The 23307-nt window shown below is 36.1% G+C and overlaps 1 protein-coding gene across 4 annotated transcripts in view; it reads right to left on the bottom strand.

Moving 5' to 3' along the window:
* The window catches only part of MAGI2 (membrane associated guanylate kinase, WW and PDZ domain containing 2), a 1485052-nt gene that overhangs the window by 357203 nt on the left and 1104542 nt on the right, over positions 1-23307 (bottom strand). For all 4 annotated transcript variants that reach the window (XM_054494395.2, XM_054494398.2, XM_054494397.2 and 1 more), the window contains exon 7: positions 5119-5176. In XM_054494395.2, the coding sequence (XP_054350370.1) occupies positions 5119-5176 (58 nt within the window). The remainder of the gene's footprint in view (positions 1-5118; positions 5177-23307) is intronic.

Raw genomic sequence — 23307 nt, 5'->3', positions numbered from 1 at the left:
TGCCTACCCAAGATCTCACAGCTGGTGAGCTACAGGGCTAGCACACTGTGCAACTCTGCAGCCCATACTTTTGGCCACTAAGTGATACTAATTGATGTGTCCAAATGCTGTTTATAAGATTTAGAGCTTTCCTTAGTGAGATTTTAAAAGGGTATTCTTTTATGTTTATTTCTAATTGGAAATGTTTCATATGTTTACTGACTTTTTATAAACTTTAAAGTTAGGAACTTTTTTCCTAGAAAATTTAGAAAGCTACTCAAAGCCATGAAGCATTGTTAAGACAAGATAATGAGTTCAAGTTCTCTCTAACCACTTCCCAACTTGCTACATCATGATGGATACTCACCACTAACCATGAAATGAATGCAATTTTCCATTTACATTAAATGTTACATTGAAGATATTATGCAGTATTTTTCATACTTTCTGGAATTGCATACAAATAATGTTTTATAGTAGCAGATGTGTGACATCACATGAAAAACTTGTAAAACCTTTACATGAAAATCACATCTGCCAGTCTCCACTATCATTTTAACTACAGTTATATGGTTTGCTTCTCTGTCTCTGCCAGAGAAGGCAGCTTTGCATGAAAGCTGTCCCAGCAAATCGTGTCTTCTGGACTAGCAGGTAGTTAAGCAAATTGTGTAACTGCCATTGAAACCAAAATGTACCCAGCAGACATAATTTCACTAAAGAGGAGAGAGAACCACATTTGTACAAAAGTCACAGCTGTTCAACTCTCCATTTTGCACATTGTTATTAAAAAATTTTCCTATCTTTATGAACAGTGACAGTTACATTCCTAGTTAGCAATTTTAGGACTTCTTAATACGTAGTGCTAAGTGCTGCACCATCACGGATTTGGTGTCTGTCAGGAAAAATTGGGCTAAGTTCTTTCTGCTGCTATATAGTCAGAACTTGGTCTGTTTGCACAGACAACAGATAAAATTTAAAAAGATGTTGAGTAGGGCCCATTGTTTTCTAAAATAGCTGTGTGTTGCCTCTACTAATCCAAATGAGGGCCAACATTTCTATGTTAAGGTCCAAACAATAAGGATTCCCTTTCTTTCACATCTTGCTCTCGGTGGCCATGTTGTCCAGGCCTACTCCAAAGTGGTGGGTAATGGAGCTGGTGGCTCAGAATGCCTGGGTCAGCAGCCTGTCTCATGAGGCCCTGCATGCAGCATGACCTCACATTGTTGGGCATCCTGCTGTAGAATGGTATGACAGGGAGGCCAGGGAGGAGACGTTCTTGAGGAATCCCTCATTCTTCTCCAGGGATGGGTCCCAAAGGCTCGTTCAGACCATTATGGGTCATAAATGCGAAATTTATAGCAGGCATTTTGGGTAACAGTTTGGAGTCTGGGCTCTGCAGTCAAACTGCCTGGGTCCAAATTTCAGCCCCTCATCTCAATAATGTGTGGTTCTGGATAAGTTACTTAATGTCTTTAGCCAGGGTTTCCTCATCTGTAAACTTAAGACAATTTAGCTCATTATCACTATAGAGAGAATTATAAATGTGATAGAAACTGTTAAGCACTGAGCCCAGTTAATGGCACATACTAAGCACTCAATAAGGGTTAACAATTTCCATGACATGATTATGACTTTTCTGGTTCTTGAATATGTTAAACCTACAATCTTAGAATTGAATTTGCCACAGAACAGTGGCATAGTAGGGTAAAGTCAGTTATAGTGGTCAAAGCTTGCTCAATCCAGGTTTCTCATCTTCTAGCTGTGTAAATTCTCTTCTGCTATTGATTGCTGCAATTCCTATTTGCTTGTCTGTGGCTGAGAGGAAAATGTGTGTTTATGCAACTGTGCTAGAGACATTACACTGACTTCAATCTGATGACACAGAGCCCAACCTGCAACTTCTGTTCCCAGTTGTTGGTCTATCTGAAGAGAGGTGCTAACTGCTAAATTGGACCTCTTGTGTCCATGCACGTAAGCTTTTTTTGCTACTGGGTTGGAAGGTGGACTCTTTTTCATATCTTGTAAAGAGTACCTCCAATGGTATGAATGGGTGTGTAATTAAACATAAGAATGATAGCTGTACAGAGAATCCATTGCTCACTATCATTAATAGCATTAGTAAATCAACATTTTCTTGACTATATATTAACAAAAAAGATATTGCTTTGTTATATTAACTAAATATTAATATTACCAATTAAAAATATAATTCCTTAAGATATTAATGCTATCACTATAATTATGAATGGAATCTTAACCTAGACAGTTTTTATTTTATATTTATAATACATATACTGAAAATGTTGAGATAGCAACTTAACTTAGACTGGACATTTACTAATCTTTTATGGTAAGAAATTAGTTGACTTTCTACTTCCAACAAAAACACTCTACATACTGAAAGTGATGAATAACCTCTATGTTTACATATGTATTCTTATAGTTTCCATAAAGAAGGCTACTATTCAGAACCAATATATACCTTGTGAAAATAATAGTGCAATAGAGATGAGATACAGAATTAAAACAAACCATGTAAATAAGTGTATTCCAATTAAAATATTTGACAAGTTTTCTTGGGATGATTGAAGATATCCCCTATTTCAAGTAATGTATACATCATATACAATAACAGGTGCTTTAGTTATGTTTATGAAGCTTTTCAAGAGGATGTTTCCAATAAATATTGGGATGATATTCTACTTAACATTGTCTTTAAGTTTGAATTATCCGTTTATTTGTCTCAGTTTTCTGTGTGGCCTGCTGCACCCACACACCTAATTACTGACACTGGTCAACTCTATAAAATCATGTAATGGGGACAAGACCATGACAAATAATAGAACTGAATGTAACAGGAAGGAAATTAAACTATTTTGACGCACTGTGACCTGTATATACAACCTTCCAATCACTTAAAATCTAAAACTATTAAAACATGTCAGCCTGATCTAATTATAGAATACATGACTGACTACATTCTATATAATTCTCTAACTATGGCTGTGTTACATGGAAAATGAAGTGGAGAAATGTACACAGAAGTATAATGTAGGCAAACACACACACACACACACACACACACACACACACACAAATTTGAAGTATAAAGATAAGAAAAATTTTCGTTTAGGGTTACAGCCAGTGTCCAATATCATAATTAATTATAAAGGATCTACCAGCAGCAGATCTTCACTTGCAGAACACACATCTCAATTATCAAGAAGGGATGAAGCATAGCTTTCTAACATAGGGGTGTCTTGCCTCTCTGTTAGATGATTAGGACAGAGAAGAAAGGTTTTAGTTAAATCCTCTCCTGCACTGGAAGTTAGCTTGAAAGGAGCTGAAGATATGAAAAAACAATCTGAAGAATTAAAATAGGGCAGGGGCCAGCAAACTATGACCTGCAGGCAAGATTTGACCAGCTGCCGGTTTTTGTAAATAAAGTTTTATTGGAACGTAGCTGATGTTGCTGATGGTTGCTTTCAAGCTACAACAGCAGAACTAAGCAGTTATAACAGAGGCCGTGTCATCCTCCACCCCAAATATTTGCTATCTGGGTTTTTATGGATTTTGCCAACATATGGACTAAGGAGTGGTTCTTTTTCAATGATTTTGTGAGAAAATATACTAAAGATAAGATCTGATATGCCTCACACTCAGTTCTCTTTCCTTACATGGAATTTCCTTGAATATCTGATGTAGTAGGCTTAGACACAGTACAGTTTGATTCAGTCAATTAAGACAAGCTAGCATTTGTTTGAAATATATAGTGTTATATTTATGTAGGGACTGTAACTATGTTATTTAAAACATATAGGTACTTTAATTCATCAGCAATCTAGTGGGACACAGAGGCCTTATAGCTATTTATAAATGATGTCCCTTTATTTTTGCAGTTAGAGATACCTGTATGTATTTCTATGTATTTATCTTACTTTTTTTTTGTATTTGTTCAGTGTCCGTGTGACACCATATATTAGATACTATGCTAGAAGATTGCATGTGGAAAATGAGCTGAATTCACCTTGACTGTGAATCTGGAAATGACTGTGGAGCCAAAATTGGGGCTTTTCCAAACGAAAATCATGGGTGAAAGTAGTTATGACAAGTGCTCCTGAGGGAGACACTCAAGGGCAGAGAGCACACAGATTTTACTTATCTGTACATTTCCAGTGCCAAGAAGGGCATGACACCTAATAAAAGCTCAGTAACCATTTTTGAATATTGTTACAAAAACAATTTAGCACTAAAGCCAACCTGTAACTCTTGACCATCTGTAATTATTAAACAGAATGTGGTTGGAAAAAACAAAGTAGGATCTTGATGAACAATGTGAAAGTCTTTTGTTTTTCAACCTCTGGATTTCTTGGGTAGTGTTTCCCATAAGGAATATGTAGGCTTTGTTATTCACCCAAATAACTTTAGGAACATCATACAATAGATAGGAATGAAAAACAATCGTCTGTTTGAAGAGAGAGTTCTAGAAAAATAAATCACATATTTAACTTTTGAAAATTATGAATATTACTTGATTTCCCAGGAAAAATATGTGTATATAATTTAACCCTGAATAGTGAGTGCATTTGTTCTGAATAAAAGGATGCATGGGGGGAAATTCACACCATGACAAATTATTGCAACGTAACCTCCAATAGGTAACATAAAAGTCCAATGTACCGAAAGAATACTGTTGATTTGGAATGAGGTCCCAAAAAAGAAAAAAAATCTAAATCTTATTTTATTTTTCAACTAAAAAATGTCTGATTCATTTAATTGACTTTGAAATCTGTTTTAATAGAACATCTCGTTTGCACAACCAGTCAGCTCCCAACATTTTGATTGCAAAATGAAAGGCATTTACTTTGATATCTTTAATTATCACTCATTTAGAGGACAGTGTGAAACACACTTTTTCAATTGGTGTTTTAGAATCGTTGAGTCAAAGGAAAGGAATGACAAATTAGCCAGCTGGAGAGGAAAGAAACAGCTAGCTAGTGCTGCTAGTCTTGGTGGATACTTCAAAGTAAGATGAAAGGGAAATGAAGGGGCTGTTAGCCACACATGCTCAATAAATAAAATACTAACATAATTTCACAACATATTAATAACAAGTTAATATCACACTTAGAGACTTACTCAACATAATAAGTGCCATAAATGGGATCATCGATTTTTTCCCAGCCATATGGAAGCTCTGAAAAATAAAGAGTTATTTCTTTCAGTAAATAAAGAACAGATATCACAATTTCTAATAAAAAGTAATATAATTTAACTGTTCATGGAAGGCAGAAATGGTCTACTAAAGTGGAACAAAGCATTCAGAGTCAGCAACAAATTTCAGAACATATTATAGAAACTATAAGATGCACTGACTTGAACATTGGCAGTTAAAACACAGAGCTCTCTTCTCTGCAGATACACTGCTGGGTCTAGACATTTGTCTCATGCCAAACAGTAGGATGGCATGTCATCACGTTGTCACCATTTAGTGCAATATAGAAGGCAAATCGCTTTCCTGAAAGTGCATATGGTTCTCTTATTTATTTGTATTGCTAAAGGAGCATTTCAGGACAAAGACCACATTTTCAAAATATATTTCTGAGAATAGCAAATTGTTTCTGATGACTGAAACAAAGACATTATAAATTCTCAATTGATATCCCACTATTTGAGATGGTAGGCTGGCTGTTACTCCACATGGGTCAGAATTTGAATGCTGCCAATACACTCTCTGGGCATATTTTAAAAATAAGGTATAAAATTGTGAACATGCTTTCCTTGATAATATAGTTCACATTTTCAATTCTCCATAGCTAATTTTAATTCACACATACACACATTAAAAAAAATCAACAATACTATAAATCCTATTACAGGCAAAAACATGCTGTCTGAAAACTAGGCTTTGCTTCATAATATTGTTTTCCAAATACACCAAGGTTTTATAATTATTAACTCCTACAAATATGAAGAATACTGTATTTTTCTTGATAGATATGAATTTTTACATATATAGAAATTGAAACCTAAGATATATTGACAAGTTTAAATATATTTCAGTGAAATTTAAAAAGTTTTATTATTATAGCAATAATACATATCACTGTAGACAAAGCACAGTTATCAAAAGAAAACTGGAATTACCTGCGATCCTGCCACCCAGAAATAACCGCTGTTAATATTTTGGTGAATATCCTTCAAATAATTTTCTATGCATATGTGTGCAAATACTTTTAAAAGAAATTACCACATACAGTGCATATTACTTTTATAGCCTTATATTTCTACTTAACAGAATATCAAGGATGTCATTCAATGTGAATGTGTGTTACCGCACAATATCATTTTTAAGGCGGCAACAGTAGTCGGCAGCATGGTTAGAAGCTGTGTAATTCATCATTTTTCTATTATTGAATATTTGGAACTTTCCAATTTTTACCTGTCATGTGTCATCTGTATTGGACCTACTAAAATGTAAATCTTTTATCATTTTTCTATAATATAGTATTGAAAAATTCCTAGATGTGGAATTTTGGATCAAAGGGCATGCATCCTTTTATTGTTTTTGACATATATTACCAGATTTCTACCTTACCAACTCACAAAAAAGTACTAATTTATAATCTCACTGAGAGTGTATGAGTGATTTTGTTTCTCTGTACCATCAAATTAAATACAGATCCACAATTCCTCATCCAAAACTTTTAGGAACATATATGTTTTAGGATTTAGAATTTTTGCAATTTTAGAAAGTTATCACAGTGCAAATGCTTTCTCTTTCATAACACTCTAAGTAGAGTTGGGGAAAGCAGTTTATAATCGAACATATGAGTATTTCTGCAGCCAAAGATATGATTCATACTAAGAAGGATAATTTAAACTTACCACACCAAATTTTAGAGTACCTTAAGAAATCTTTCTTTCAGAAGGATAATAAGAGTAAACCTTTACTGAGTATTGTTTGTGGTTTGAGTACTGATGGATTTTCTAGGTACTAACTCATTTTATCATGCCAGCAACTCAGGACTCAAAAACCCTGTATTCTGGTTCCAGTAAGCTTACCCAATTTAAATATCAATTCAGAAACTCTGTTTAACAAGGCATAAACACCACTTAATTTAGATTAAGGAGAATAACTATCCAGATGGTTTTCACCAAATCCCCTAAGCTATTGGCAAATTCATCTAGTAAAAAGGAATTCATTTGACAAGTATCTATTGAGTGCCTTTTATAAACAGCTCATCCCAAACCCTTTTTTATAAGCAGCTCATCCAGAAGTAAAAGAATATACAGAGGACAGCAATTAATATTATGGATATTTGTTATTAATTTATTAATATGGTTCAATACATGGATATGTATTTATAACAGGTTTAACATCATCTTATGAATGCAACAATATATAACAATCATATTCAATAAACATAAAGAGTAAAAGCCTAACGTAGTTAACTTATGAATACAGCCCTACTTCTTAATGCCAATGCCATATGGAAGCATTTCATGGTCAAAGTTTGTACAATTATCTTTTATAAAGTAAATGATTCTTTCATTTTAATCTGAGTAAATCACTAGTTCTAAGCAATGTATCCCAGAAGGGCAGAGTTCATTGATTCTTTTCTTTGTCAGATTTACAATGCCAAATTTCCTGGGTACAATTTATTATATATTATACTTTCCCACTTGTCATCATGCAGTCCTCATCAGAATTTAGGGAGAATCTGCTTTATTTTTCATAAGATATCAATATGTTTATTCTGTTCGCTTGGTTGTTTCAGATTTCCAAAGTAAACTATTATTTCATGCTGAAACAAAATTATATGTCATACATATTTGTGTTTTAAGAACTGTCAGAGGTCCTAGACTCACACTTTGAGGCAAAATTATACACTAGTTCTAACTTTCTGTTAGAAAGAGCATCATTTGTTTCATTTTAAATATGTTCAAGGAATTGATGGAGGAACCTTACAGGAAACCAATAACAGATACATACATTGCTTCATTTGAAGCAGAGTGGATGTAAAAATATACAACTAATGTTTAAAAAGGTACTTGTATGTATGTGTATATATGAATGTGTACCTGTGTGTATATGTTGGCACATGTGTGTTTGTGTGTATTCTTTTAATGACATTTTGCTTCAAAAACTAGGATTTAAGCTAGTATGCTAATGAAAAAACACAATTTTCACAAGTTTTTCTTCACTTGTAAAAAGACAAGTCATCAAATAAACTTCTTAACATTATACACTGAAGAGTACACATCTAGATGATGAAAAATGAAAAAGTTAAGAATTATCTTTCACTGTGAAAATTAAGCTATTTGGACTTGGATTAGTTTAAAAAAACAAAACAACTGCTGCTTCTTTAAATTAAGCTAACAGATGAGAAAAAGAATTTCCAACATTGCACTATTTGTCCAATCAGGCAAGCATGTAGCTTGGAGCTTTTGGGTCCTAGGTTATTTAGAATACTGTATTCAACAACACTTGACAAATCTGTGGATGATTAAGGTCACACTGATGAAAGAATAACATACATGATGCAACAGGAAAAAATAAACACTTGAGATCAGCAAGGTTAATGCTGCATTAAGAACTGTTTTAATTGAGATTTTCTTCAGGCCATGGAACCATGGAGCAAATTCAGTGATTAAATATTCCTACCCTGAAAAAGTCTAGATTAATTTGTAGTCAATCATATCAGCTTGGAAAACTGGAATAAAAACAAAAGATTCAACATGCACCTAGCTTTGCCTGGATTCTGGCATAGTCAGCATGCTATATTTTTTAAATTTAATTGTGCTTCCCAAATATTATTTCATTTATTTATTTTTTAGTCAGCTACACTTTCATTACAGAAAACAGAGGCCCCTTTATGCTAGCTCAGTAAGAAGATAACCACATTCTGATATTGTGCACTGAGAAGGGCACAGCTTTACCTCTGTAGTATACTTGTCAAAAATAAATAACCTTATGTGTGTGTATTTTTTAACAGTCAGGGTTCCATTGTGTTGCCCAAGCTGAACTCAGACTTCTGGGCTCAAGCAATCCTCTCCCCTCAGCCTTCTGAGTAGCTGGAACCACAGTGCGCTTCACTGTGCCTGGCCAGGAATGCCATTTTGATCATGAGAAACATATGACAAGCTCAAGTGGAGGGACATTCAATAGAGTAACTGACAAGTACCCTTAGAAAGGGTCGAGGTCATGAAAGAGAAAAACTGACTGGGATATTATCACAGATGAAGGAGAATACGGAGACACGATGACTAAATGCACTGTGGGATAATAAATTGGATCTTGAACCAGAAGGAGGACATTAGTGGAGCAACTGGCAAAATTCACATAAGATTTGTAGATTAGTTAATAGTTTATATGGATGTTAATTTCCTGGGTTCAATGTACTTATGAAAGATGTAAATGTTAGGGGCAGCTAAGTGGGAGTTATGTGGAGCCACTTTGTACTATTTTTGTAATTTTTTAGAAGTCTAAAATAGCTTCAAAATGAAAACATGGAAAAATCTAGGTCACTTACTCTTACTATTGATTAGAGGGCTCCTACTCACACTTTATTTTAAAAACCTTTTCTTTCCAACTTTTACTTTAGTTTCAGTGGCGTACGTGTGCAGGTGTCTTATCTGGGTATATTTCATGATGCTGAGGTTTGGGGTATGAATGATCCCATCACCCAGGTACTGAGCATAGTGGTACACAGCAGTTTTTCAACTCTTTTCCCCCTCCTTCCCTTCACCTTCTAGTAGTCCCAAGTGTCTATTGTTGCCATCTTTATGTTCATGAGTATCCAATGTTTAGCTCCCACTTATAAGTGAGAACATGCAATATTTGATTTTCTCTTCTTGCGTTAATTTGCTTAGGATAATGGCCTCCAGCTGCATCCATGTTGCTGCAAAGGACATGATTTTGTTATTTTGCATGGCTGCATAGTATTCCATGGTGCATATGCACCACATTTTCTTTATCCAATCCACCATTGTTGGACAACAAGGTTGATTCCGTGTCTCTGCTATTGTAAAAAGTGCTACAGCAAAAATATGTGAATGCGTGTGTCTTTTGGTAAAATGATTTGTTTTCTTTTGGGTGTATACCCTGTAACAGGATTGCTTACTGACCTAGTAGTTCTATTTCAAGTTCTTTGAGAAACTGTCAAACTGCTTTCCACATAAGTGTTCCCCTTCCTCTGCAGCTTCACCAACATCTGTTGTTTTCTGACTTTTTATTAATAGCCATTCTGACTGGTGTAGGATGGTATCCTTTTGTGGTTTGAGTCGTGTTTCTCTGATGATTAGTGATACGGAATATATTTATATGTTTGTTGGCCACTTGTATGTCTTCTTTTGTGGGGTGTCTGTTCATGTCTTTTGCCCATTTTTAAAAAAAGTTATTTGTTTTTTGCTTGTTTAAGTTTCTTATGGATTTTGGGTATTAGATTTTTGTCAGATAAATAGTGTGCAAATATTTTCTCCCATTCTGTAGATCTTTTTACTCTGTTGATAGTTTCTTTTGCTATGCAGAAGCTCTTTAGTTTAACTGGGTCCCACTTGTCAATTTTTGTTTTTTGTTACAATTGCTTTTGAGAACTTGAAGTTGGTTTGCTAGTATTTTGTTGAGGATTTTTGCGTCTATGTTCATCAGGGATATTGGCCTGTAGCTTTGTTTTTTCATTGTGTCTTGCCAGGTTTTGGTATCATGGTCACACTTCATTAATGTGAAATCAGATACATAGAACACTGGATTCATTTTGATAGAACTGAAATTTAAATAAAATCAGAATGTAGGATTTTTGCACTTATATTCTTCTTTTATATTGTGTTGATTTTTTTTTTTTTTTTTTTTTGAGACAGAGTCTCGTTCTGTCACCCAGGCTGGAGGACAGTGGCACAATCTTGGCTCACTGCAACCTTCACCTCCTGGGTTCAAGCAATTCTTGTGCCTCAGCCTCCTGAGTAGCTGGGATTACAAGCGTACACCACTACACCTGGCTATTTTTTTTTTTTTTTTGTATTTTTAGTAGAGATGAGGTTGCACCACGTTGGCAAGGCTGGTCTCCAACTCCTGACCTCAGGTGATCCACCTGCCTTGGCCTCCCAAAGTGCTGGGATTACAGGGGTGCACCACCATTCCCAGGCTTGTGTTGATGTCTTTCAATAGGTATATTCAAGAGAATGACTTTTAATTTTGCTATCTTACCTTTTATTTATTTTTTGTTGTCTGTCTTTCTGCTCCCTAGAAAAACTGGGTAAATACAACATTCATGTTTAAATGCAGCTGCATCCTGGGTCCTAGAAGTCACAGATTCAGTAACAGGAGTGCTAAATCTAGAGTCAGGCATTGTTCCTTTCTTGGGAGGCGGTGTCTTCTATGGGCCACAACAAGCATTGGTTATGTAAATTCATGTAAGGTTGTATGGAGGTCTATTCTGGTGGGAAGACCAGAATGGGCCTCCTTTTCCAGAAAGGCAGCCCATTTTAGGAATCATGCAATGTATTAAGATATTAGAGACAGAGGCAGAAACCAAAAGCCAGAAACCATATCCTTCAATCCTATATTATTTTATATTGACTAGCCTTTTTTAAAAAAACAAAATTTGAGGTTCTTGTTTGATTGTTTTAGAGGTAATGACTGTACAAAAGAAAGCAAGGAACATAAAAAATTTCCATAGGTTAAGTAGTGTATAGTGTATTATATGGTAATAGCTACTTATTACAAAATCTTTTCCTCTAATATTTTAGATTTTTGCTATATACTTGTATACAAACTGGGGAATATAACTAAATTTTCCTGTAAAAGTTACACAGCTTTTGCTCCTAGTTGGTCTTTAGGAGTTTGAGGAATCCTTAATATAAGTGAGTTTAAAATATGAAATATGTTTTTAGAATTAACAAGAAAAAGGAGGAAGAGAAAGATCATTGTGCAAGGATAAAATATAGAATAGATGACTTTTTGCTAACAAAAGGTATTATATCTTTGTCTCTTTTTTCCTTTATTCAACAATGCATTTGATACTATAAAAGTAAATCCTGAATATATTCTTTTTTTTAAAAAAGCTAAATCCATACATTAATGAAAGCTAACCACAGTCCCATTACCTTATGTACAGGTAAAGCTGGGGGGTAAACTTTCAGACCTTTCTCCATGTATCAAGGTTCCAGTTTGCTCCTTTTTACCAGAAATCTTTATTGCATTCAGTCAGGAAAATAAATAACTAAATCAAAACCAAAGAACAAACTAAAAAACCTAAAACTGAATATAGAAAATGTTGTTCCTTTATGTTCCACTCTCATGTTCCAGTCTCTTTCATCTTTCTCAGATATTTGCCTACATAGGAGCACAAACCCAGTCACTATCATGGAAATGTAGGCTATGAAGTCTTTATTTATGAACTCTGGGTATAGGAGATTTATTATTTTACAGTGGAAAGAAAAACTAGCTGAGCTGTATTCTACAGTGATGATATTTAATTCATATTATCAAGTAGAGTCAACCTGAGTACTTAATTCCACCGTATTATAATAAAAAATTAAAATACTGACCATGATTTTATGGGCTGGTTGTTGATGAAAGATGTGATTGCAGAGAAAATTTCAAATAAATTTATTCATTAATATATCTTACCAAATTTAATAGAAAATGGATACAATTTTCTTGGCAGCTATTGACGTATGAAAAAATATGTAGTCAATAGTATTTTGGGGATTCAGGGGCTCTTTACTAACTGGAGAAAAGCCGTGAACTTTTGCAACACTAACTTAACTATGACATCTATGTATTTGAGATGGTGACAAGAAGTGGTGGCAGAAAAGCATGACACTATAAAGGATGTTGTCTGGTAAAGACTTAGCAAGAGTCATCTTTGGTTTAAGTCTGCAAGCGGCATTACAAGGTGAAAACATGATGAACCTAGTAGGTCTTTGTCTTTATATTTCTAGTACTCTGTAGAAAAAGGGCTGGCTACAAAGAAAGATTTGGGAAGCAACTATATATGGAGGACTTCAAAATATGCATCTCCAGTTTTAACTTCTAGAAGCCTGTGTTAATCTACCCATCCAACTATTTCTCATCATCATTATCCATTTGAAAATGCTTATGTAAACATCCTGGACTCTTAAAGTGTAAAGGCTGACATATATATTTTAACCTCTCTACTTGCCCCTTAAAAACAGTAAATATCTACTAAGAGAGAAATAAAGCCACCCATAACCTATACCTACAACATTATGAGGAGAAACAAAATACTATGAACTTCAAAAGTTATGTATAAGTAGGGATGTGAATGCTCCAATCCAGTGCAGCCAGCTAGTGCCAGAGTGGAGACTGTGCAGAAAGGAGAGCAGGGTGAAGCAGGTGTGAGGTAAGGTGGGAAAACAGAAAAAATAATGCTCAGAATGGTAAATTCCCATCCGAGTGAAAAAATGTTTCTAGCAAACCTGCTTGATTAGAACACATCTATGAAGAATTGAAAGAAAGGGGTTTGACAGTGAGCAGAATAACAGTCTTGGGAAGGCCCAGCTTCTGAAGAAGAGGGGGATGATGTTAGTGGGAGAGGGGGATGTTCCTTGGAGACTTGGCTATGAAGGAAAAAAGTATGAGGTGAATATCAAGTATCTGCAGATAAGTTCATAAGACACACCAACTACTCTGCAAAAGAAAAAATAAATAAAAATAAAAAATAAAAATAAAAACGGCATCCACTGAGGAATCTGTACTTCATGAAAGCAACAGAAGGGGGTGCTCATGAACTAAAAATTGTAGTAATCCACCAAGTCCTTTACTTTTGCTTACATGAAACTGTTATCGCTGGTCTAGGAACAAAAGAAATTTCAAACTAACCAACCAAAAAAAAGAGCAGACTCTTTATAGAAAGTTACTATAAGAAAATAATCAGAAAATGATAGCCAAAACAATTCAGCTAATGAAAATTTCTCTCAAGAGAAAACAAAAACAAAATTGCAAACAAGAAAGTTGTAATAAAACGTAGAGATATTTTGAAACAAATACTTATAAATAAAAACACCACTTTGAATCACATATTTAAAAGCTTTGAACATTAATGGACAAAGAACAGACACAGAGTAAAAGATAGTTGACAAAAATGGTGAAATATAATTTAAAAAAATCTGAAATGACCAAATTACAAACTGCCAAAGAGAAAATAGAGTGAACTGAAAATATAAGGACTATTGAGGAAAGCCATGACAATAGCCAAGAGAATGTAAATGAAATAAACAAAAAGGTAAAAAGAATCAGAGAGGTCAATAATATAGAAGGTAGGCAGAGATAATCCAGCATATGCATATTGGAATACATAAAGAAGAAGAATATATAATAGAACTAATACATAAAACTGTGATCCAAGAAAAATTTCCAGAAATAAAATAACTATATCTATATATGGAAAAGTGTTGCCATATAGCCGGAAAAATTGGCCCCAGTCAATTCCAAAATACATACCGGTAAGACATTTAGACTTTAAAAGGTAGAGAAAACATGGCTAAAAGATAAGCTCCTTACAATGGAAAAATCAAATTAACATTAAATCTCAGGAAGAACGAACACATCTAGAAAACAGTGAAGCAGCATTTTAAAGACTCTCAAAGAAAGTGTGAGCTAAGAATTTTATATCCAGCCAAATTGTACTTCAAGTATTCATTGTGCAAACACACACACACCCCACCATATAAACAGTTTATTCTACCCAAGATCCCTTCCTGACACATACCTACTTAATTAAACCAAGCTACTTCGACCAAGAGATAATTTGAGGAACAACTGATGGTAATCATTCAACACATTTAATTGTAGATCTAAGCTTATATCAAAGGTGGGGACAAAGGTAGAAGAAAATATGTAAATGTCTTATATTTAGACAATATAGAAGTAATATAATTTAAAAAGAGAGGAGAGGGAAAAAAAGTATAATGGCCAATGAGCTCACATACTATTGCTTAGGCAACAGGTGAGAGTCAATGAATATTATTTAAATTGACAATGTTAAAACCAAACATAGAATTGAATGTAATTTATCTTTCTTATTAAGATTTTCTATCTGGCTTATAAAGAAAAACCTGACTCCATCCTGTAAAGATGACACACATTTAAAGAAAGTGACTCAGAGAGCTAAAAATAAAGTTTGGGCAAAGATAGGCCTGACAAGAAAAATAAAACAGAGTTTACAGTCTTCCTATTAGATGGAAGAATTCAAGTCAAAAGCATCAAATATGACAAGGAATCCCACTTTATAATAATAAAGATCACAATTCATAGTGCTCTACAACAGTTATCAATATTTGTGTACCAAATAATATAAACCACCTTCACAAAACAGTAACTACAGGAGCTGTGAGGAAAAATATACTAATAAGAAGCACTTTGACTATTTTCAGTCTAAGACAGATAAAGTTGACAAAATTACAGATATGAAAGAACTAAATATCATAATTAGGCAGATCTTTTGGCTCTTACTCCCTTTCTTTCCATCCATCTTTCTTTTTCCAATTTCATACTACAATAGAAAATACACATCCTTCTCAAATATGCATGGAACACTCGCCAACATTGTTAGATTACAAAAAATTCTTAAGTTCCATGAAGCAGAAACAGTGCAAGCAATAATCCTGACCATAATGCAATAAAATGTAGATGTTAGGGGGAGCCAAGATGGCTGAATAGGAACAGCTCCAGTCTACAGCTCCCAGCGTGAACGACGCAGAAGATGGGTGATTTCTGCATTTCCATCTGAGGTACTGGGTTCATCTCACTAGGGAGTGCCAGACAGTGGGTGCAGGTCAGTGGGTGCACGCACTGTGGGCGAGCCGAAGAAGGGTGAGGCATTGCCTCACTCGGGAAGCGCAAGGGGTCAGGGAGTTCCCTTTTCCTAGTCAAAGAAAGGGGTGACAGAGGACAACGGGAAAATCGGGTCACTCCCACCCGAATACTGCGCTTTTCCGATGGGCTTAAAAAACGGCGCACCAGGAGATTATATCCCACACCTGGCTCAGAGGGTCCTACACCCACGGAGTCTCGCTGATTGCTAGCACAGCAGTCTGACATCAAACTGAAAGGCGACAGCGAGGCTGGGGGAGGGGCGCACGCCATTGCCCAGGCTCGCTTAGGTAAACAAAGCAGCCTGGAAGCTCGAACTGGGTGGAGCCCACCACAGCTCAAGGAGGCCTGCCTGCCTCTGTAGGCTCCACCTCTGGGGGCAGGGCATAGACAAACAAAAAGACAGCAGTAACCTCTGCAGACTTAAATGTCCCTGTCTGACAGCTTTGAAGAGAGCAGTGGTTCTCTCAGCACGCAGCTGGAGATCTGAGAACGGGCAGACTGCCTCCTCAAGTGGGTCCCTGACCCCTGACCCCCGAGCAGCCTAACTGGGAGGCACCCCCCAGCAGGGGTAGACTGACACCTCACATGGCCGGGTACTCCAACAGACCTGCAGCTGAGGTTCCTGTCTGTTAGAAGGAAAACTAACAAACAGAAAGGACATCCACACCAAAAACCCATCTGTACATCACCATCATCAAAGACCAAAAGTAGATAAAACCACAAAGATGGGGAAAAAACAGAGCAGAAAAACTGGAAACTCTAAAAAGCAGAGTGCCTCTCCTCCTCCAAAGGAACGCAGTTCTTCACCAGCAACGGAACAAAGCTGCACGGAGAATGACTTTGACGAGTTGAGAGAAGAAGGTTTCAGACGATCAAATTACTCCGAGCTACGGGAGGATATTTAAACCAAAGGCAAAGAAGTTGAAAACTTTGAAAAAAATTTAGAAGAATGTATAATTAGAATAACCAATACAGAGAAGTGCTTAAAGGAGCTGATGGAGCTGAAAACCAAGGCTTGAGAACTACGTGAAGAATGCAGAAGCCTCAGGAGCCGATGCAATCAACTGGAAGAAAGGGTATCAGCGATGGAAGATGAAATGAATGAAATGAAGTGAGAAGGGAAGTTTAGAGAAAAAAGAATAAAAAGAAATGAGCAAAGCCTCCAAGAAATATGGGACTATGTGAAAAGACCAAATCTGCGTCTCATTGGTGTACCTGAAAGTGATGGGGAGAATGGAACCAAGTTGGAAAACACTCTGCAGGATATTATCCAGGAGAACTTCCCCAATTTAGCAAGGCAGGCCAACATTCAGATTCAGGAAATACAGAGAATGCCACAAAGATACTCCTCGAGAAGAGCAACTCCAAGACACATAATTGTCAGATTCACCAAAGTTGAAATGAAGGAAAAAATGTTAAGGGCAGCCAGAGAGAAAGGTCGGGTTACCCTCAAAGGGAAGCCCATCAGACTAACAGCGGATCTCTCAGCAGAAACTCTACAAGCCAGAAGAGAATGGGGGCCAATATTCAACATTCTTAAAGAAAAGAATTTTCAACCCAGAATTTCATATCCAGCCAAACTAAGCTTCATAAGTGAAGCAGAAATAAAATACTTTACAGACAAGCAAATGCTGAGAGATTTTGTCACCACCAGGCCTGCCCTAAAAGAGCTCCTGAAGGAAGCGCTAAACATGGAAAGGCACAACCGGTACCAGCCGCTGCAAAATCATGCCAAAATGTAAAGACCATCGAGACTAGGAAGAGACTGCATCAACTAATGAGCAAAATAACCAACTAACATCATAATGACAGGATCAAATTCACACATAACAATATTAACTTTAAATGTAAATGGACTGAATGCTCCAATTAAAAGACACAGACTGGCAAATTGGATAAACAGTCAAGACCCATCAGTGTGCTGTATTCAGGAAACCCATCTCACATGCAGAGACACACATGGGCTCAAAATAAAAGGATGGAGGAAGATCTACCAAGCAAATGGAAAGCAAAAAAAGGCAGGGGTTGCAATGCTAGTCTCTGATAAAACAGACTTTAAACCAACGAAGATCAAAAGAGACAAAGAAGGCCATTACATCATGGTAAAGGGATCAATTCAACAAGAAGAGCTAAATATATATGCACCCAATACAGGAGCACCCAGATTCATAAAGCAAGTCCTGAGTGACCTACAAAGAGACTTAGACTCCCACACATTAATAATGAGAGACTTTAACACCCCACTGTCAACGTTAGACAGATCAATGAGACAGAAAGTCAACAAGGATACCCAGGAATTGAACTCAGCTCTGCACCAAGCAGACCTAATAGACATCTACAGAACTCTCCACCCCAAATCAACAGAATATACATTTTTTTTCAGCACCACACCACACCTATTCCAAAATTGACCACATACTTGGAAGTAAAGCTCTCCTCAGCAAATGTAAAAGAACAGAAATTATAACAAACTCTCTCTCAGATCACAGTGCAATCAAGCTAGAACTCAGGATTAAGAAACTCACTCAAAACCGCTCAACTACATGGAAACTGAACAACCTGCTCCTGAATGAATACTGGGTACATAACGAAATGAAGGCAGAAATAAAGATGTTCTTTGAAACCAATGAGAACAAAGACACAACATACCAGAATCTCCGGGATGCATTCAAAGCAGTGTGTAGAGGGAAATTTATAGCACTAAATGCCCACAAGAGAAAGCAGGAAAGATCCAAAATTGACACCCTAACATCACAATTAAAAGAACTAGAAAAGCAAGAGCAAACACATTCAAAAGCTAGCAGAAGGCAAGAAATAACTAAAATCAGAGCAGAACTGAAGGAAATAGGGACACAAAAAACCCTTCAAAAAATTAGTGAATCCAGGAGCTGGTTTTTTGAAAGGATCAACAAAATTGATAGACTGCTAGCAAGACTAATAAAGAAAAAAAGAGAGAAGAGTCAAATAGATGCAATAAAAAATGATAAAGGGGATATCACCACCGATCCCACAGAAATACAAACTACCATCAGAAAATACTACAAACACCTCTATGCAAATAAACTAGAAAATGTAGAAGAAATGGATAAATTCCTCGACACATACACTCTCCCAAGACTAAACCAGGAAGAAGTTGAATCTCTGAATAGACCAATAACAGGAGCTGAAATTGTGGCAATAATCAATAGCTTACCAACCAAAATGATTCCAGGACCAAATGGATTCACAGCCGAATTCTACCAGAGGTACAAGGAGGAACTGGTACCATTCCTTCTGAAACTATTCCGATCAATAGAAAAAGAGGGAATCCTCCCTAACTCATTTTATGAGGCCAGCATCATCCTGATACCAAAGCCTGGCAGAGACACAACCAAAAAAGAGAATTTTAGACCAATATCCTTGATGAACATTGATGCAACAATCCTCAGTAAAATACTGGCAAACCGAATCCAGCAGTACATCAAAAAGCTTATCCACCATGATCAAGTGGGCTTCATCCCTGGGATGCAAGGCTGGTTCAACATACACAAATCAATAAATGTAATCCAGCATATAAACAGAACCAAAGACAAAAAACACATGATTATCTCAATAGATGCAGAAAAGGCCTTTGACAAAAATCAACAACACTTCATGCTAAAACCTCTCAATAAATTAGGTATTGATGGGACATATCTCAAAATAATAAGAGCTATCTATGACAAACCCACAGCCAATATCATACTGAATGGGCAAAAACTGGAAGCATTCCCTTTGAAAACTGGCACAAGACAGGGATGCCATCTCTCACCACTCCTATTCAACATAGTGTTGAAAGTTCTGGCCAGGGCAATTAGGCAAGAGAAGGAAATAATGGGTATTCAATTAGGAAAAGAAGAAGTCAAATTGTCTCTGTTTGCAGACGACATGATTATATATCTAGAAAACCCCATTGTCTCAGCCCAAAATCTCCTTAAGCTGATAAGCAACTTCAGTAAAGTCTCAGGATACAAAATCAATGTACAAAAATCACAAGCATTCTTATACACCAACAACAGACAGAGAGCCAAATGATGAGTGAACTCCCATTCACAATTGCTTCAAAGAGAATAAAATACCTAGGAATCCAACTTACAGGGGACGTGAAGGACCTCTTCAAGGAGAACTACAAACCACTGCTCAATGAAATTAAAGAGGATACAAACAAATGGAAGAACATTCCATGCTCATGGATAGGAAGAATCAATATCGTGAAAATGGCCATACTGCCCAAGGTAATTTAAGATTCAATGCCATCCCCATCAAGCTACCAATGACTTTCTTCACAGAATTGGAAAAAACTACTTTAAAGTTCATATGGAACCAAAAAAAGAGCCCGCATCGCCAAGTCAATCCTAAGCCAAAAGAACAAAGTTGGAGGCATCACACTACCTGACTTCAAACTATACTACAAGGCTACAGTAACCAAAACAGCATGGTACTGGTACCAAAACAGAGATATAGATTAATGGAACAGAACAGAGCCCTCAGAAATAACGCCGCATATCTACAACTATCTGATCTTTGACAGACCTGAGAAAAACAAGCAATGGGGAAAGGATTCCCTATTTAATAAATGGGGTTGGGAAAACTGGCTAGCCATATGTAGAAAGCTGAAACTGGATCCCTTCCTTACACCTTATACAAAAATTAATTCAAGATGGATTAAAGACTTAAATGTTACACCTAAAACCATAAAAACCCTAGAAGAAAACCTAGGCATTACCATTCAGGACATAGGCATGGGCAAGGACTTCATGTCTGAAACACCAAAAGCAATGGCAACAAAAGCCAAAATTGACAAATGGGATCTAATTAAGCTAAAGAGCTTCTGCACAGCAAAAGAAACTACCATCAGAGTGAACAGGCAACCTACAAAATGGGAGAAAATTTTTGCAACCTACTCATCTGACAAAGGGCTAATATCCAGAATCTACAATGAACTCAAACAAATTTACAAGAAAAAAACAAACAACCCCATCAAAAAGTGGGCAAAGGACATGAACAGACACTTCTCAAAAGAAGACATTTTTGCAGCCAAACAACACATGAAAAAATGCTCACCATCATTGGCCATCAGAGAAATGCAAATCAAAACCACAATGAGATACCATCTCACACCATTTAGAATGGCAGTGATTAAAAAGTCAGGAAACAACAGGTGCTGGACAGGATGTGGAGAAATAGGAACATTTTTACACTACTGGTGGGACTGTAAACTAGTTCAACCATTGTGGAAGTCAGTGTGGCGATTCCTCAGGGATGTAGAACTAGAAATACCATTTGACCCAGCCATCCCACTACTGGGTATATACCCAAAGGGCTATAAATCATGCTGCTATAAAGACACATACACACGTATGTTTATTGCAGGATTATTCACAATAGCAAAGACTTGGAACCAACCTAAATGTCCAACAATGATAGACTGGATTAAGAAAATGTGGCACATATACACCATGGAATACTATGCAGCCATAAAAAATGATGAGTTCATGTCCTTTGTAGGGACATGGATGAAATTGGAAATCATCATTCTCAGTAAACTATCGCAAGAACAAAAAACCAAACACCGCATATTCTCACTCATAGGTGGGAATTGAACAATGAGAACACATGGACACAGGAAGGGGAACATCACACTCTGGGGACTGTTGTGGGGTGGGGGGAGGGGGGAGGGGTAGCAGTGGGAGATATACCTAATGCTAGATGACGAGTTAGTGGGTGCAGCGCACCAGCATGGCACATGTATACATATGTAACTAACCTGCATATCGTGCACATGTACCCTAAAACTTAAAGTATAATAATAATAAAAAAATGTAGATGTTAGTATCAAAATTGTGATCAAAGAAAATTTCATCTAGAAATTAAGAACTTGAAATAACTCTTGGTCCAAAGAGGAAATGTTAACTGAAATTGCATATTTTCTAAAATGAATGAGGTAAAATATTAAATAAAAAATCTGTAGCATACAATTAAAACAGTGACCAGAGGAAATTTTATAATATATACACACAGGAGAATGGAAATAATAAAAGTAAATTCACAATTTAAAAAGCTATAAAAAGAACAACAAAGGAACCTCTAGAGACAACATACACGCGCACGCGGAAAACAAATAATAAAAGCAAAAAAATTGTACAAAATAGACTATTTCTTTTTTTAAAAAAGCAAAATAAACACTAGCTAGCTTAAGATTAGAAAGAGTTAAGTCATATATAACAAAGCAAGAAGTACCAAGAAGGAAGTAATAGTAAAAATAGCCAAGATTTGGAAACAACCTTAAGTGTCTATCAACAAATGAATGAGTAAAGAAGATGTGCTATATATATACAATGGAGTACTATTCAACCATAATAAGGAATGATATCCTGTCATTTGCAATGACATGGACAAAACTAGAGGGCATTATAGTAAGTGAAACAAGCCAGGCACAGAAAGACAAATGTCACATGTTCTCACCCAGTTGTGGGAACTAAAACTTAAAAGAACCGAACTCATGAATATATAGAGTAGAATGATAGTTACCAGAGGCTGGTAAGGGTAGCAGAGGAAGTGGGGATAGTTAAAGGGTATAAAAATATAGTTAGATAGAATGAATAAGATTTAGTATTTGATTGCACAACAGTGTGACTATAGTCAACATTATTTTATTGTACATTTAAAAACAACTAAAAGAACATAATTGAAATGCTTGTAACACAAAGACACTTGAAGGGTTGGATATCCCGTTTATCCTCACGAGATTATTATGCATTGCATGCCGATATTAAAATATCTCATGTATCCCATAAATATATGCACACACTATGTACCCATAAAAATAAAAATAAAGTAATACCTGGCACAAATATATGCTAACAAAATTTTAAAACCTAAAATGGGCAATTTCTTAGGAAAATATAATTGATGGAAATGAGCCCCAGCTTTCTAGCTTAATTAGAAAGATGTTTGGTCAATTTACTATAGTAATCTCCAAGTATAAAAGAAACAAATGAAACAAAATGAGGCTAGGTACAGTGGCTCACACCTGTAATCTCAGCATTTTGGGAAGCTGAGGCAGGCAGACCACTTGAGGTCAGCAGTTTGAGACCAACCTGGCCAACATGGCGAAACCTTGTCTCTACTAAAAATACAAAAATTAGCTGGTCGTTGTGGCGCGCATCTGTAATCTCAGCTACTCGGGAGGCTGAGGCAGGAGAATGGCTTTAACTCAGGAAGGAGAAATTGCAGTGAGTTGAGATCGCGCCACTGCACTCCAACCTGGGTGACATATGAGACTCTGTCTCAATTAAAAAAAAGAAAAGAAAAAAAAAGAAACAATATGAGTACTAAGGGTAAATTCCTTTATAACCCAAGTATGAGAAAAGGCTTTCTTACTCTGATTCAAGCTTGACGAATTTGACTACATAAAAACAGAAAAGAATATCTTCTATAGCTCGAATACCATAACTAATACTAAA

The sequence above is a fragment of the Pongo pygmaeus genome, chromosome 6 (genome assembly GCF_028885625.2).
Source record: "Pongo pygmaeus isolate AG05252 chromosome 6, NHGRI_mPonPyg2-v2.0_pri, whole genome shotgun sequence".
NCBI classification, from domain to species: Eukaryota; Metazoa; Chordata; class Mammalia; order Primates; family Hominidae; genus Pongo; species Pongo pygmaeus.
Note: the sequence above shows the minus strand (reverse complement) of the source record. Positions and strands in the feature narration are given on the sequence as shown.